We start from the raw sequence: 15,027 nt of genomic DNA on the forward strand, positions 1-15,027 counted from the left end.
AACTGGAGTGATTCGATTATTTACCTCTCTTCCCTCTGTCCAACTCGACATATAATTCCCACCTGCACCACCGCCTCGACGATGACATCCCCAACATCATTCACTCTCTTCCCCCTCCTCCCTCCCGAACTCCGCCTGCAAATCTACCACCACGCCTGCCACCCGCGCGTGACAACCCTCTCCTACCTCCCGGCTCCGCGAGACACCTATCACTGCTCAACTCCGCCGCCCCCACTCCTCCACATCTCGCGGGAATCCCGCGCCGAAGGCCTGCGCCTTTACGCGAAGTGCCTCCTTCCATCACCACCATCACCACCATCACCACCCACCCAACAACCACCCCCCGATCTAACCGAGTCACCGCCAGAAGACGACGACCCCCAACCCCGCAGGTATTTCTACCACCACCCGCACCTCGACACACTGTACCTACCGCGCCCGCCACGCGCCGCTGACCCACTCGGGCTGGGGTACGCGGACTGGGCGCGCGAGTTTGCGGCCGGGGCGGCGACGGCCCGAACAGCGGTGGTAACGACAACGACAACGACAACGACGGCGGCGGCGACGAGAACGGGACCGGGGGCCGGGCCGAGTGGGCTCGCGGGCGTGGTGCGCCGGCTGGCGGTGGATTACGTCCCCGCCGAGGTGCGCCGGCCGTGGGAGGTGTTTGGCAAGGTGTGTCTGATCCGGGGGTGTCCGTTGTTGGAGGAGGCGTACTTGGTGGTTCAGGTTAGTGATGGTGGTGAGGGCAGGCGGCAGCAGCGGTTGGGCGCTGCTGGTCTGCCGCCGGGGGGGCGGAGGGCGGTGGAGTTTGTTGATCCTGCGGCGGGGGATGCGGAGATCGTGCGGATTATGGAGCGGGTGCGGGCGTCGTTTCGGGTGGAGCTCGGGGACGGGGCGGGTGAGGCTGGGTCGGTTGGGTCAGCTGCGTGGGGTGGGTTGGGAAAGGAGGGCGCTGAAGAGGGGACGGGGCGGGGCGGGTTGGAGCTGGTTCCTAAGGCTATGGTGCTGAGCCCGTGGGGGTGTCGGCATGTGGCTTGCGCGTCGTGAATGTGAAGGAGTGCTTAGTTTCCAGGTGGGGAAAGTTGATGGGAAATAGAGGGCCGGGACCGGCGAGGTCGGAATGAGAACCATCGGATGAAAATCGTAGCGTCTAGATTATACCCTATCCAAAAGTACACAATAGATACCCAACCATTACCCGCTCAGCATCACTGTCTAGATCATCACAGTCCCTAATCTGACCGTTTGCTCATTACCACATGCAAAATGCGATAGTCTGCCGACTCGATCGTCTAAATCATAAAGAAAAACGAGAGAAAAAGTGTGGCCAAGTTGGCGAACCAGGCCAGAGCCCCGGGTACCGCCAACCCTGGAGCGGCAAGCCCGGTCGAAGTCGAGGTCGTTTCAGTGCCCTGAGAAGTCCCGTCGTCGTTGTCGTTGTTGTCGCCGTCATCGGCGGCACCCGGCGGGGAAGTCGTCGAGGGACGCGCAAATTCGCCGTCAGTGCGAGTCCCAGCCGTAGTGAAGAACGGGGCTTCAGTGCTGGGAGATAAATATGCGTCGCAATATGTCGCGAGTTGGCTGATGACTAGGTAAAGTATCAGACCCTATGTTCCTCCAAGCACACCCACAGAAATGTGGCGGGTTTGCACTTACTAGAATAATCCCTAGGGAATGAACTTCGAGCCCAGGGGGCGCAAGAGCTCGCATAGTCCTGGAACACTGTGTTTACAGTGCCCGACGCCTCGGGGCTAGCATCATGTTAACCTCCACAAGTGTACGGTCTTGCAGGGGGCAGCATACCAGAAGCAGGAGGCGGCATCCTCGGGCCCAGCAGTTTGGACATCCAGGTTTTCGGAGCAAGAGCTGTAGATATCGAGCATCGATGAGCATACTGGAGGAACGGTTATGGAGCTCCCATCCGACACCGTGCGTGTCGGTGCTCGGCGCGAAGTTGCCGTAGCGCCGCAGACAACCCTGTTTGCGCAAATACTGTAGATTTGAGAGACGGCTAGCAAAAGTTAGTCTAAAATGAAGTGGCAGAGACGGCGCGGACAACTGAGCGTACCTTGGTAGACGCTGGTGGCATCGGGTACCTCGTTCAAGGCGTAGGAGGCGCAGCTCGAGTATACAGCGGAAATACCAGTGGCACCGTCGCAACATAAACAGGCGTTCCCGAGGACGGCCGGGGCCGTGGGATCGAGATAGCCGGCATCGTAGCAGTAGCTGATCGCGGCGTCGGCGGTTTCGCAGGCCTCGTAGCCATCGTCGCTCCCGGCCGCCTGCATTATACCCGCAACAAGATCCGCGGGGACCCGAACCTCGTCTACTTGGACCAAGACATCGACAAAACCTTCCATTAAAGCAGCGGCGCTATGCGCGAGAGCAAGCGCGGCGAGGAATCGGCGTGCCATCTTGTCTTGTTTATCCTCAGTATCGAACAAGAACGGGACGGCGGAGAGAGTTCACAAAACCATCACGAGGTGAAATTACGGCTTTAAGCGACCTCCAAGGGCCAGGCAGGCTGAAGGAACGCAGGCCACGAATACAACCTAGTACAGTCATCGGTGCCAGGGCCAAGATACATGCACCTAACTGGCAAATAACTCACTCGCGGAAGTAGTTACGCCTTTTTGCTCGCCAACGGAGAGCTTCCCATGGCGTCAGAATCAAGAATTCCTCCCCTCTTTGCGCAGCTTGCGGCTCAGTCAAGGTCTCCGGCTGCAGATGACCTCTTGCCGCTTCCTGGAATCCGGGCAGCCGATTCTGGGAGCTCGGGTGCATGGCCAGCAAGGAAATGCGCCACCCCACCAATAATATTCTTGGCGTCCACAATGGGAAATGATTCGTACTTGAATGTGGGAGCGGGGCAGACGTGAGTTGAAGGAAGTACGAAACACAAGAGAGCAATGGAAACATGAATGATTGTAATTCATGTTTGCCGAATATGTGTCAGGAATTAGGATCGGGGAATAAGAGTGTTACTATTCATTGGAGTTCCTGTCGCCCACATGGAAGCTTTGTTGATCCAAGTTGTTCGTTTGTTTGACAACCACGAGTTCATCACTTGCCCAGAAGGAAAGGACAGGGAGAGAAATGACAGCTGAGCTCGGTACGAATAGACCCGCCCAATTTCGTGGTTATCACGTGAAGTGGCCATTCCTTCCCCCTATGACGTCCCCCGCTACGACGCGCCTGTGCGCGTGTTTTGTTTGAACTGCCATCCCGTCACTCAGCGGCCGCCAGCGGATGATGCATCCGCTTTCTCAACTCTCATGACAAAATACTATCCGATGCAGTTGCATCGTCCTGACGTGGCTTTGAGCTTGGCTTGAGATGCACGTTTGGCTGTGAGACCTGATCCACTCCACTTTTTGACTATCAGTTTCCCTTTTCCCTTAAAAGTGCTTGCATCAAAACGATCGGCTTCCGTTGTTTTGGTGCGACAGCGGCGGCCCCCTATAAACGGTTTTGACGCCACAGCAGTTGCCTATCTCCACTGCCGCCTAGATATTTCTCTTCCGCACAAGGTATCGGCAACAATGGATCAATCAAGTCGCATCAATGATGTTCGGGATGGCAATGGGGACCTGGCGCAATCTTTGAATCGCCTAACCATCGCAACCTCTTCACCCGCCGCCAAAACACCCCGCTCTGCCTGTCCCGCTGGACCTACCCCCCTAAAACCAGTCGCCGACCATTCCCGGTCACCAAATTCACCGCGCCCGAGCAGTGCGATGCACAGTCCCTTTCGCAGCTCTTCCGCTTCCGTTGTTCCATCCTCCCGATCTGCGACTCCAACCTTGTTGCGTAAGGCGTCCATGAACTCGCTGCATTCCGTCAACGGCATCACTCCATCCCGCCGCGCGAGCTCCGCCAACATCCCGACGCCGAACAGGACCAGGTCAGCCAGGTCGCCCCTCCGGAGCATGTCTCCAGAGGTGCCAGAGAAGCCCATCCCGACACCCCATTCCGTTGCCAGCGAGCACTTCAAGGCCGAGCTGGATACCCACCATGGCCCCGAACCTACCCGTCGAGCCGAGACTGTGGTTATCCTTCAAGATGCCTGCTATGGACATCGTTTCTCCCGCCCTCGGGCGTCGCGTGCGCAGCTTAGCACCATCGTTGAGCGGCCCGAGAGGATCAAGGCCTGTGTTTTGGGTGTCTCAGCAGCATATGTGAGGTTGGGCGAGCGGCATCAGGACGGCGCGTTCCCTCTCCACCCGGAGGCGGATGCCGCATCGCTTCCCTCGATTCCGTTCCGGATTCAGAGATCAAATCGGCGCCTATCACTGGGATCGCAAACGGTGACCAACGTGCATGGAACAAAGTGGATGGAGGAGCTTAAGATGATGTGTGAAACAGCCGAAGCAAAACTCGCTGGTGGCGGTAGAGAACTCCAGCGGCCGGATATGGACCGAGGCGTGAATGCGGAAGTGCCGCAAAAGTTTCACGAGGGCGACTTGTATCTCTGCTCGGAGTCGTTGGAGGCCATGGAAGGGGCGCTCGGGGGCGTTTGTGATGCCGTCGATGCAGTCTTCAGGCCCCAAGGACCCCAGCGGGCGTTTGTCGCGATCCGACCACCGGGACATCACTGCTCCGCGTCCCATCCGTCCGGCTTTTGCTGGGTCAATAATGTCCACGTCGGTATTATGCACGGCGTACTGAGCCATGGCTTAACACATGCCGCCATCATCGACTTTGACCTGCATCACGGGGACGGCTCCCAGGCGATCACCTGGCAGCACAATGCGCGAGGTGTCGGTTTGGCCAAGAACGCGGCCTGGTGGAAGAAGACATCGATTGGCTATTTCAGCCTACACGATATCAACTCGTATCCGTGTGAGATGGGCGATGAAGACAAGGTTAGGAACGCAAGCATCTGCATCGACAACGCGCACGGCCAGAGTATATGGAACGTCCACCTGCAATCTTGGCAGACTGAGGCCGATTTCTGGGCCCTGTACGAGTCCAAGTACGGGGTTCTCCTCGAGAAAACGCGTGCTTACCTGAAGAGCCACACAGAGCGGCTAAGGGCGTCCGGCTTGAATTCGAGGGCAGCCATCTTCCTCTCAGCCGGCTTCGACGCGAGCGAATATGAAGACCCCGGTATGCAGCGGCATAACGTCAATGTGCCGACCGAGTTTTACGCGCGCTTCACCCGCGACGTGGTGCGTATGGCGGCGGAAGAAGGGACGAGCGTTGAAGGCCGCATCATCAGCGTCCTCGAAGGTGGCTACAGCGACCGTGCGCTCTGCTCCGGCGTTTTCAGCCACCTCTGTGGTCTCGCCGGAGATGGGCCGAGCAACAAGGACCAGGAGTTCGGCGGCGCAGCCTCTGAGATGGGCCAGAAACCCATCCAGCAGCGCGCTCGGAAAGACTCGTGCGCGAGCGAGCGAGGTGCCCGGCGGTATGAGTCGTCGTGGTGGTCCGCTGATGAACTTCAACAACTCGAGTCCACTCTTATTACTCCTTTGCCGGTGCCAAAGCCAGTTCGCACTTCACCGCCGCCGACATACTCGTCGCCGACCCAAGCATCACAGGCAAGGGCTATAAATTCGAGGAATCGGAGCTCATCTGGGCTGTCCCCAGTCAATGCAGTGCACAGAATCTCGTTCCAGCCGCCTCCGCCGCCGGATGTGCCCTGGACTGTCGCCACCTTCGAGCTGAGCAAGTTACTGATTCCAAGTGCGCGTCAGACAACCAGCTGCACTGCCGAAGAGCTCAATGCTGAAGCCACGAGGGCCAGACGCGAGCGCCAGGCTGTCCTCGCGGGGTCTCTACCTCCAATAGTATCTCCTGTGGAAGACCGGCCGTCAACGAGGATGGGGCTGAGGGAACGGAAGCCGAAGCCGCAGCGTGTGGACGATGACGACCGTAGCAGACGGAAAACGGTGGCGGGACCGACTGTCCTTGCTGCAGAGGCTGGCTCACGCGCATCCACTCCCGTCCCTGGTAAGCAATCCCGTTCGTCACGACGCCTTAGTGCGGCGTCAACTGTTGTGTCGTCTGCCTCGGAGACCGTGGATGCGGCACCGCCCGTTCCTCGGATTGTACCGGTCCGCGGCAACTCCAAGACAGATGTTACGGGCAGACCCGGGACTGCAATGAGCGTCGCAAGCCCCAGTGGCAACAACCTGAATGTGAAGAAGACGCGGGGTCCGGCAAAGAAAGAAGCAGTCCCGCGAGCACCGAGGGGCACCAAGAAGTCCGCGGCGTCCACAAATGGAGCAGCAACACAGCCAGCTCCTTCCACGGCCGCCGCTGACTCTCCATCAACTGACAAGCCCGGTGATGAGGTCGACAAGCTAGCCGGCCAGATGAAGAAGATCAAGATCACGGTCGTCACAAAGGCGCAGAAAGAAGCTCGTGAGCGGGAACGGTTGGCAAGGGAGAAACTCACCAAGGCGGAAACCATTCCGATGCCTTCGCCACCACCGGCCGACGAACCTCTTCCACGGCCCGACACAGCAACCCCGAACATGATCATAGCGAACGCCCAGAACCACCCCTCCGCAACTCCCTCGTCGCCGTTGCCATTCCCCCAAATTCATACCCCCATCGGCCCGTCAACCCCCGCCACAGAAACTTCCACGCACCCATCCTTCCTCTCCCCACCACAAACCGACCCGCACGGCACCCCCCTCCCTGCAAGCTCCCCGCCGCCATCCATGGACATGAGCATGAGCAGCCCCATCTCTGAGGCACCGCCGCCGCCTCCAACGGCCATGGACAATTTCATCCCCTACCAGCCCGACGGGCCCACGCCGGGATCGCGGCCAGCTTCTGTGCCAGGGGAAGATCAGAAACAACAGCAGAAGCCGCTGCAGTGGCTGCCGCCAAATGTGTGTGCCACCCCTGTGCCGTCGTCTGTTAGGAGGGGGGACTTGCCGGTGTTTAGTAGCACGGGCGTCATTCCTTTTGGGCCGAGGCCTGGGGCGGGTGTGGAGGGGGGCGGTGAGAGAGGCGAAGGAAAGTAATCGGAGGGTTGGGGGTGATGGAGTCGCGTTGTTGCTGAGTGTTGTTGGTGTTACTATTGTTGGTTTGGGTTAGTTGGTGGTGCGTTGGCTTGGAGTGTGGTGGTGACGGGGGAAGAGAGTTGTGGGTTAGGTAGGTAGGTAGTTGATGGAGTTCTGGGACAGGGTTGGGAGTCCTGTATGTGGGGTTTATTCTTTTCCCTTCTTCTGTTAGGTTGTCGGATACAGACTGTAATAGTGCTTGTGTACGTACTTGTTGGTTTGTGGGTGCAACAGGCCTCTGTGATACCCCTAGTTAGTCTTGCTGATTCTCTTCGTTTATTCCTCCGTTATTGGGGCTGGTAGAAGCTTGTAAGTTAGTTAACCGAGAAGGCTAAGGTTGGCGCTGAGAAAAATATACGTGCAGTAATGCGAAAATGTTGACTTGACTATAGTTAACTATATTAACTACATAAATACATAAATACGCATGATGCCACGCCAGATGGAGAACCCAATACTGTTTATACAAGCAGTCTGGGCGGCAGTATTAGCTAGTTGACTATATTGGCTAGTTACCTTGCAAAATACACCTGGTGCCTCGTCAGACTGAACTATGCAATGTTGCTTATACAGGCAGCTTAAGTGGCAGTCTTTCCTCATATATTCTTCCTACTCCTCCGGAAGTCACAAACCTTAGAAACTGGATAATAATATTTTGAATACCTGGCACCCGCCTGCTACTATTCGCTCCTCGAAGCGCTCGACCGTAGTCTATGTATGGTATTCGCTGAGAAAACACCTCTCCGCAGTGTAGTCTATAAGCCACACGCTGGATTGCACCCCCAAATCGAGACTGTCTTGAACCGGCAGCTCGCAACCACCAACCAACGCCGTTCGTACACCGCAACCGTATAAATCACAACTCCCATTAAATCCAACCGGCCAGACTCAAAACCCGCCGCCACCTATTCCCCCCCAGCCAACCGCCGCTGCCTCGTCTCTTCCATCTCCTTCATAACCATCTCATTAAACTCGTCCGGGTTATCGAGGTAGAGATGATGGCCGGCGTTGCGGACGACGAGGACTTTCGCGCTGCCGTTCTCGCGGCGCTTCTCGTCGTCGGTGCCGTGCAGCAGGGCCTTGACGGCGCGCTGCTTGAGCTTCTCCTCGGCCGCGTACCCGCCCGCAACGTCCATCCAGTCGTTCTCGCCGTACATGAAGACGATGGGCAGGCCGGCTTCGCGGAGCGCCGGGGCCGTGTCGGTGGCCGGGCGCACCTCCTGCCGCCCGACGTCCTGGATGCGGTTGATGACGGGGCTGCGCGCGTACGCGCCTGGCGCGAGCAGGTATGGCAGTACGTACTCGCCGCTGCCCTTTTGGCGGAAGAGGGAGTAGGAGTAGGTGTGGAGGGCCTCCTTCTCGTCCGCTGGCAAGTGGTTGAAACGCCGCGATGTCCAGCCTGATACGAAGCGCGGGCCGAGCGGGCCGGCCATGCGCACGATGCTGAAGGGGGACACGTTGGCGTCCCAGAGCCAGACGAGCCAGCTGGGGATGGGGCGTTTCGGAGGGGTGGTGGAGGTGCTGGGGTTGGAGGCGGCAGCTTTCTTGTCGGCTGCCGGAGCGCGAACGAAAGCGGCGTTGTCGCCGGCGGGCTCGCCGTTAACGATGCCCTCTTGGTCCTGGGTGAACTCCGCCGCCATGGTAGACTCTCCGGGTTCGGGCATGGCGGCATTGACGGCCCAGGGGTCTTCGGGGATGCCGACCGGCGAGGCGAGGATGAGCTTGTTGAGTCTGCCGGGGTATTTGAGGGCGTAGGAGACAGCAAGGTAGCCGCCGAGTGAGTGGCCGAGCAAGGTAAATTTCTCGATCTTCCTGACCTTGCGCCATTCTTCCAATGCGTCGATAAACCAGCCTTCCGCCTCGGCAATTTTCTCCTTGGGCTCCTTGGCCTGGATTTTGAAGGTTGGCCGCGCGGAATTGCCCATGCCCAGCATGTCTAACGCGTATAGCTTCCAGCCTTGTGCGCGACTTAACGGTTCGAAGTTCTTGTAGAAGAAGCCTAGGCCGGCACCGTAGCCGTGAACCATAACCAAGGTGTCATCGGCGCTCTCGCCCACGCGCTCAATCGACAACTCATTTAGGGCGCGGTTTTTGCCGGACAATTGCACCATCGAGCTCCGCCATACCCTCTGGCCGAAAGGGTCGCTCTTCGCAAGTTCTTGTAATTGCGAACCGACGGTTTCCCCCGTCGCTTCTCGGAGGAATGGAACGTAGGAGAGAACATTGCGCTCGGCCTGTCGGGAGGATACGCTCGTCCACTGGGAGGGGTCAGTCAGTCAGCGGCATACAGTGGGGGGATGCAACCAGCTAAAGCCAACAAGGCGAACCTACCCATTGTTGTGCAGCCTCTTTGTAGCCGAGAGGAAAATAAGCCCCCGTCATGCGCTGGGGGCGCGGCGCGCTGTCGGTATTCGCCTGCGACATTGTCCGGTGGCGTGCGAGGAGAATCGGCTGTCGAGGGTCTTCTTGCGGGGAGAAAGAGGCGTCGGTCGAGAGGGTACTGTTGTGGTTGGTCTGCGAGGGAGTACTGTCGGGATCACAACGTGCAGCCAGAGAGGCGAGCTTTATTCGCTTTGGCAGCAAAAAGGTTGTTGGGTATGTCTTGAGCATGGTGAGACGGAGAACGAGGCCGCGCTGGGACGCCGCCCCTTATCAAAGAGTCGTGGCTGCATTTGCTCGCATTTGGTGAGATGCTCCCCAACAGAGACAGGCCAAGTAGACGACGCCCCATGCATCGGAATTTGCTTCGTTCCGCTGCCCGATTTGCGCAGGGTAGCCCCATGACACCCGCTAAATCCCCCGATGACGCTGGTGAAATGGCACGCTACGGCTCGACTCCAGGCCGCCAAAAAGGCTCCGAGCAACCAGGGACCGCGCCGAGTGTACAGCCAAAAAAAAAAACTCGTCTCATCCAATCCCGTCTCCACCAAATCGCCGCTCTGGCATTGCACCCGGCGGCGATAGTATGCTAAAGTCCGGACATACGAATCCAGTGCACATTTGCCTTTATTGCATGAGGCTAGGCCTGATAAGCTGACGCAGCTCTTCTCTGCGACCCCTGCATTACGCCGTCACCCGCGCGACCCTTCACTGAGCCCGGCGTTAGGCATCCGATCCTGACTCGCTTCCGCACGCACCCGACGTCCCCGGGCCCATCGACGAGGCATCCCTCCCGAGGGGCCACGGCACCGAACCCGAAGTCTTTCGGTTCCCAGCACGCCACCCCTATTGTCGACATTTTCTCGCCGTGCTCATCCCCCCCCTTCCCCCCCGGGCGACTGGCACAATGTCCGACTCCCTTGACTCGATCGTCAAGGGCGCCCCGGTGACCCTCCCGGGGCAGGACCCCGCCAAAGCCGCCGGCGGCACGACCCCGATCGCGTCCTCGGGCGCACCCCCGATTCCGGGCAAGCCCGGTGACCCGCTCTCTCACACACCGAGTTCACCGTCGATGATCTACCTCAACCTCCTCGTGCTCGAGGCCTCGCTGCGGGCGCAATACCTAGAGTTGCGGGCGCGACGGCGGCATCACACCTTCTTCCTGTCGTTGCTGACGTTGTGGACGGCCTTCTTTGGGTACGCGCTCTTCTTCGCGCCGCGCGAAGACGGCCGCGGCGTCGGCGGCAGCGTGTACTGGGTGGTGGAGACCACCGAGCACATGTGTTTTTTGGGCGGCGTCGTAACTGGCCTGCTCGTGTGGGCCACAGGAATCTGGGAGCGCGGCGTCCGCTGGCCGCGCCGCTGGCTTGCCGTCTCCAACCGCGGCCTGCGCGGCTTCAACTGCAAGCTGGTTGTCATGAAGCGCCCCTGGTGGAAGGAGGCCCTGAGCACCGCCGGCTGGTTCCTCACGTACGGCTTGTTTTCGAATAATGGGAGCTCATATCGCTGGGTGGAACCGGGGTTGTTGCGGGAGGTGGATAGGGAGATGCATCTGTCGCGGGAGAGCCACCCGACAGTGCATGTGACGAACTGGGATGAGGAAAAGGGCGGCCACGAGGAGGATTTGGCTCCCGGCGGAGACTACATCAAACTCCTGCTGCTGGCGAAGCCGTTCTCACCTACGTTTAGGGAGAACTGGGAGCTGTATAGGGCAGAGTACTGGGAGAAGGAGAACGAGCGCCGCGCTCTGCTACGGGTCAGGATTAAAGAGCGGGATCGCAAGCTGGGCAAGCAGAACCGTGGCTGGTTCTGGTGGCTTCCCGGGCGGAAAGTTACAATGGAGAAACCTGTTGCAGCGGCTAACGAAAAGGCTCACCACCCGCGGCATGCGGCCGTAGTGAGCGAGCACAGACGGACAAGAAGCGGCAGCGCTAGTATGCGGAGAGGCAGTATGTCGAGCGTCCACGGACCACGGACCCCGACGCCCAAGCTCGAGGCAGAAGAGTATCTTTTGTGTGATCTCGCGTAAGGGCAGCACGTCATCCGATACATCGGAAAAGAAGCGGAGGTAGCTAGCGGCCGGAGCAAAAGTCCGCCCTCGCGTGTAGTCAAGGTCTGTCACTCCAGAGATACCGTCGCCGCTAGCCATGCTAAAGCACCCCAAAAATCGCCCAGTGCAAGAGGAAGCCCCTAGAACGGTGGCTTGTTGTGCCAGAGTTCATATATATTGTAAACGGCATTCCACATGCCCGATGGTTGTCAGAAAACCATACCCTCTATAGCATATAGTACACGCTATTTCACGTTTAATACTAAGTAAGAGGAGCAGCAAACTGGTCCCGCTGTGTACCACCCCTGGTGATTTCTACCTCTCTGCTTCATCAAGAGGCCGTCAGGGAACCCCGAGTCGTCTTCAGGGTTGGGGTCAACTCTTCGTGCAATTTCGCCCGCCCCACTTCCAGGTTGCAGCCCAGGCAGACACCGCGTTCGGACGAGTCGTGACTTCACTCGGTGACAACGCTGAGTGTATCTCACCCCGTCAATCGATCGGGAAGGTAAAACTAATGAACATCCCAAACGTTTCCACTACCGCTGTTCGGTACCCGGTAGTTTTCGTTGCCTGAATCCGCGATATATATAACGAGCACGTCTCTCTTTTCTCCTCGTCATTGTACACCTTTTGTTATCTGTCATTTCGTAATTTAACAACTGGACTTGCTTGCACCAACAGTTATCGACAACCAACAGCAAAGAGCCACCAACATCCAAACCTACCTAGTGAGACTAACCTTCTCGGCTCAGTTATTTGTGTCAATCTCCCGGCGCCCGGCCTCCTCACCGCCAGAGACCACACACACATCAACAACTCGTCGCCTTCATCCGTCTCATTCCCTCAACGCAGGCACACATACACGTACATACACACATCACTATGAATTCCTCAAACCCGCCCGCCAGGGGCAACAATAATGCCCAACTCCTCCAACCCACCTCATTCCCAGCAGCACCCTACTCCTCGCGGGCCCCATCACCACCATACATCCACGTCCCGCCACCGCTGCACCCCAATCTCGCCAGAACAGACACCATCCCCACCACCAACGACGCCACCCACCCCAGCACCGCCACCACCACCACCACCGACGACAACGACATCCTCATGACCATCTACCCGTCCGCCACCGCCGCGCACACCACGCGGTTCACCCTGGCCCAGCTGCTCGCCATCACGCAGGGCGGGCCCCAGCGCGCCCGCGCCTCCGTCTGGGTGTACGAGTCGCGCCGCGCCGCCCAGCCCATCCTAGACTTCCTGTACCTCGGCCCCGCCAGCGCCGCCAAGGACCGCGCCTTTCTGCTGCACAAGGGCATCACCATGGTGCTGTGCGCGCGCGACGCGCGGTTTGCCACGGGCGGGATGCTGGTGGGCGGGGCGAGGCGCGCCGTGGAGGGGTCTGGGGTAGTGGTCGAGGGCATTGATATCGCGGATGGGAGCGAGTTGGTGGGGGTTTTCTCGGTGGCGGCCCGCGTGGTGAATGAGCATCTGTTGGCGTTGGCCGAGGAGGGGAGGAGGGGAAAGGTGTTGGTGGTTTGTGAGACGGGGAATGGGAGGTCTGCTGCGGTGGTGGCGGCGTATTTGATGGAGATGTATGGCCTGGGCATCGTGCATGCGGTGCAGTTTATGCAGCTGCAGCGGTTCTGCGTCGCGCTGGGGGACGACCTCAAGTTTCAGCTGTCGACATATGAGGATATCCTCAGGGCCAAGGGGGATGTCGGGATCATGAGCGGTCAGCAGCCCCAGGTGCAGCAGCAACCAGGGGATATGGGATGGGAAAGGGCTGGTGGAAATGTAAAGAGGAGGATTGAGCAGACGAGGGAGGATGCGGACGAGGAAGGCGGGGATGACATGGTGATGGATATGGATAATGAGCGGTATGCGAGTCGGAATTTCGCGCCGTTTGTCGACCGCGAGGCGGTTGCCAACAGCGACTACGCCGGGTTGAAAGAGTCCTAAACTGCGATCGGGATGGAGGCCAGGGCGGCAGGAACTTGGGATTGGGAAGCTTGTATCTTTTACCGTTGGAGATGGGTTTCGGGAAAAGGCATCGGAGTTGGCATTGTTTTGGAAGACAAGGAAGGCCTAACTAGGTAGGTTATACCCAGACACCACGAGTGTTGTTTGGAGTTGTTAGATAAGAGTGTATAATAACTACTCGCGTTGGGACCCCTGACTGAGCTTGTTGTCTCTTTTTCGGCCAAATACCTCGTTGAATCCACCTTGAAGCGAGGTTATTCATACTCAAAAGGCCAACCGCTTGGTTTCGGGGAGATCGGTCCTTGCGGCATTGCCCTGTCCACTCACAATTGAGTCGCCAGCATCAGGCAGGGATTGAGAAACGACGGCCAGCAAAACCGGTTAGGCCTATGGCGAAGGCGACGGGACAAAGCACCCAACAATCCCGGGGTTCGATGCAACCTCTCTGCAGGACTTTCTTAACGTGGCTGCGTGGTTAGCCAGATCAACCGTAGTAAAACCCCGCTCATCTCAATTCTCAGATGACCTCGCAGACTGGCTCAACTCTTCACGTACACCGTGGAAAAGTGAGCTGAAACACTTTTGCAGTATGGCAGATAAGGAGGCGGCATCCGGGTCTGCTCCCGCCACGGCCACATGGACCGAACACGGGACCGAGACAATCGAAGTTGATGCTTCTGTAATTCTCACCGCTTTATTTTTGTTATGTAATACACGATGAGATTCTGACACATTATCTCTTTTTATTTTTTAGTTAGAGAACGACTTGGACGATGCGGCGTGAGTGGTATCCCGAGTCAAGCCTCATTCCTTCTATCCGGCCATCTTTGCAGGGCGGACAACTTATGAAGTCACTCACTAACACGGCTGTGTCATGAAATAGCGGAGGCTCGAGCTATGCGACATCCTTGGCTTCGAGTGTGCTCGACTATCCTTTTGAGCATGGCCGTCGATATCACGCTTTTCGAGCGGGTAGTACGTTCCAAGCCGAATATCTCTTTGTAACGGTCAAAGATGCCGACATTATCGATCATAAATTCTAACCCGAGGCTATGTGATAAGCAGGGTATTCGCGACCAAATGACGAACAGGAAATGGAACGCCTCGTACTCCTTCATAATGTCATGACAAGGCTCGTCGGCGGGCTCTATGCGGTGCCCATTGACAAGGAAAAGACCCGTCGTATCCTCGATATCGGCACCGGGAACGGCGCATGTAAGTGCCAACCCCGCCTCGCTCTTGGGCGGTGCCACTCACACACCTGTTCCAGGGGCCATCTCCATCGCAGACGAATTCCCCAAAGCCACCGTTAGTTCCCTTTCCCACCCGGCACCTAATCCTCCACCCTTCACACGCTTACCTCCCCCTCCCCTTTTGCCCCCTTACCTAGATTATCGGCAACGACATCTCGGCGATCCACGCCCGCTTCGTCACCACGAACATCAAGATCGAAGTCGACGATGTCGAGGACCCGTGGTTACATTCGGCCAAATTCGACTGGATCTTCTCCCGCTACATGGCAGCCTCGATCCACGACTGGTGCAAGCTGATGTCCCAAATCTTTGAGTCCGTCACCCCCTTTTCCTCTCCACC

At 58.1% G+C, this 15,027-nt stretch overlaps 7 protein-coding genes across 7 annotated transcripts; 5 read left to right on the top strand and 2 right to left on the bottom strand.

Moving 5' to 3' along the window:
- Positions 1 to 81: 81 nt before the first annotated feature.
- Positions 82 to 1,050, top strand: CHGG_03960 (uncharacterized protein; the record flags this gene model as incomplete). Its single annotated transcript, XM_001223173.1, has 1 exon — positions 82 to 1,050. One exon carries the CDS (start codon positions 82 to 84, stop codon positions 1,048 to 1,050), a length of 969 nt encoding a protein of 322 aa, XP_001223174.1.
- A 489-nt stretch (positions 1,051 to 1,539) lies between these two features.
- On the bottom strand, positions 1,540 to 2,417 carry CHGG_03961 (uncharacterized protein; the record flags this gene model as incomplete). Its single annotated transcript, XM_001223174.1, has 4 exons — positions 1,540 to 1,584; positions 1,660 to 1,717; positions 1,807 to 2,014; positions 2,072 to 2,417. The coding sequence occupies 4 exons, from the start codon at positions 2,415 to 2,417 to the stop codon at positions 1,540 to 1,542; spliced, it is 657 nt and encodes a 218-aa protein (XP_001223175.1).
- A 1,128-nt stretch (positions 2,418 to 3,545) lies between these two features.
- On the top strand, positions 3,546 to 6,983 carry CHGG_03962 (uncharacterized protein; the record flags this gene model as incomplete). The annotated part of the gene is made up of 1 exon (XM_001223175.1): positions 3,546 to 6,983. One exon carries the CDS (start codon positions 3,546 to 3,548, stop codon positions 6,981 to 6,983), a length of 3,438 nt encoding a protein of 1,145 aa, XP_001223176.1.
- Positions 6,984 to 7,927: 944 nt separating this feature from the next.
- On the bottom strand, positions 7,928 to 9,632 carry CHGG_03963 (uncharacterized protein; the record flags this gene model as incomplete). The annotated part of the gene is made up of 2 exons (XM_001223176.1): positions 7,928 to 9,280; positions 9,354 to 9,632. The coding sequence occupies 2 exons, from the start codon at positions 9,630 to 9,632 to the stop codon at positions 7,928 to 7,930; spliced, it is 1,632 nt and encodes a 543-aa protein (XP_001223177.1).
- Positions 9,633 to 10,308: 676 nt separating this feature from the next.
- Positions 10,309 to 11,430, top strand: CHGG_03964 (uncharacterized protein; the record flags this gene model as incomplete). The annotated part of the gene is made up of 1 exon (XM_001223177.1): positions 10,309 to 11,430. One exon carries the CDS (start codon positions 10,309 to 10,311, stop codon positions 11,428 to 11,430), a length of 1,122 nt encoding a protein of 373 aa, XP_001223178.1.
- Positions 11,431 to 12,333: 903 nt separating this feature from the next.
- On the top strand, positions 12,334 to 13,413 carry CHGG_03965 (uncharacterized protein; the record flags this gene model as incomplete). The annotated part of the gene is made up of 1 exon (XM_001223178.1): positions 12,334 to 13,413. The coding sequence occupies one exon, from the start codon at positions 12,334 to 12,336 to the stop codon at positions 13,411 to 13,413; it is 1,080 nt and encodes a 359-aa protein (XP_001223179.1).
- A 610-nt stretch (positions 13,414 to 14,023) lies between these two features.
- Positions 14,024 to 15,000, top strand: CHGG_03966 (uncharacterized protein; the record flags this gene model as incomplete). Its single annotated transcript, XM_001223179.1, has 5 exons — positions 14,024 to 14,113; positions 14,189 to 14,214; positions 14,318 to 14,409; positions 14,500 to 14,649; positions 14,705 to 15,000. The coding sequence occupies 5 exons, from the start codon at positions 14,024 to 14,026 to the stop codon at positions 14,998 to 15,000; spliced, it is 654 nt and encodes a 217-aa protein (XP_001223180.1).
- Between the last annotated feature and the right edge of the window lie 27 nt (positions 15,001 to 15,027).

The sequence above is a fragment of the Chaetomium globosum genome, genomic scaffold (assembly GCF_000143365.1).
Source record: "Chaetomium globosum CBS 148.51 scaffold_4 genomic scaffold, whole genome shotgun sequence".
Lineage (NCBI taxonomy): Eukaryota > Fungi > Ascomycota > Sordariomycetes > Sordariales > Chaetomiaceae > Chaetomium > Chaetomium globosum.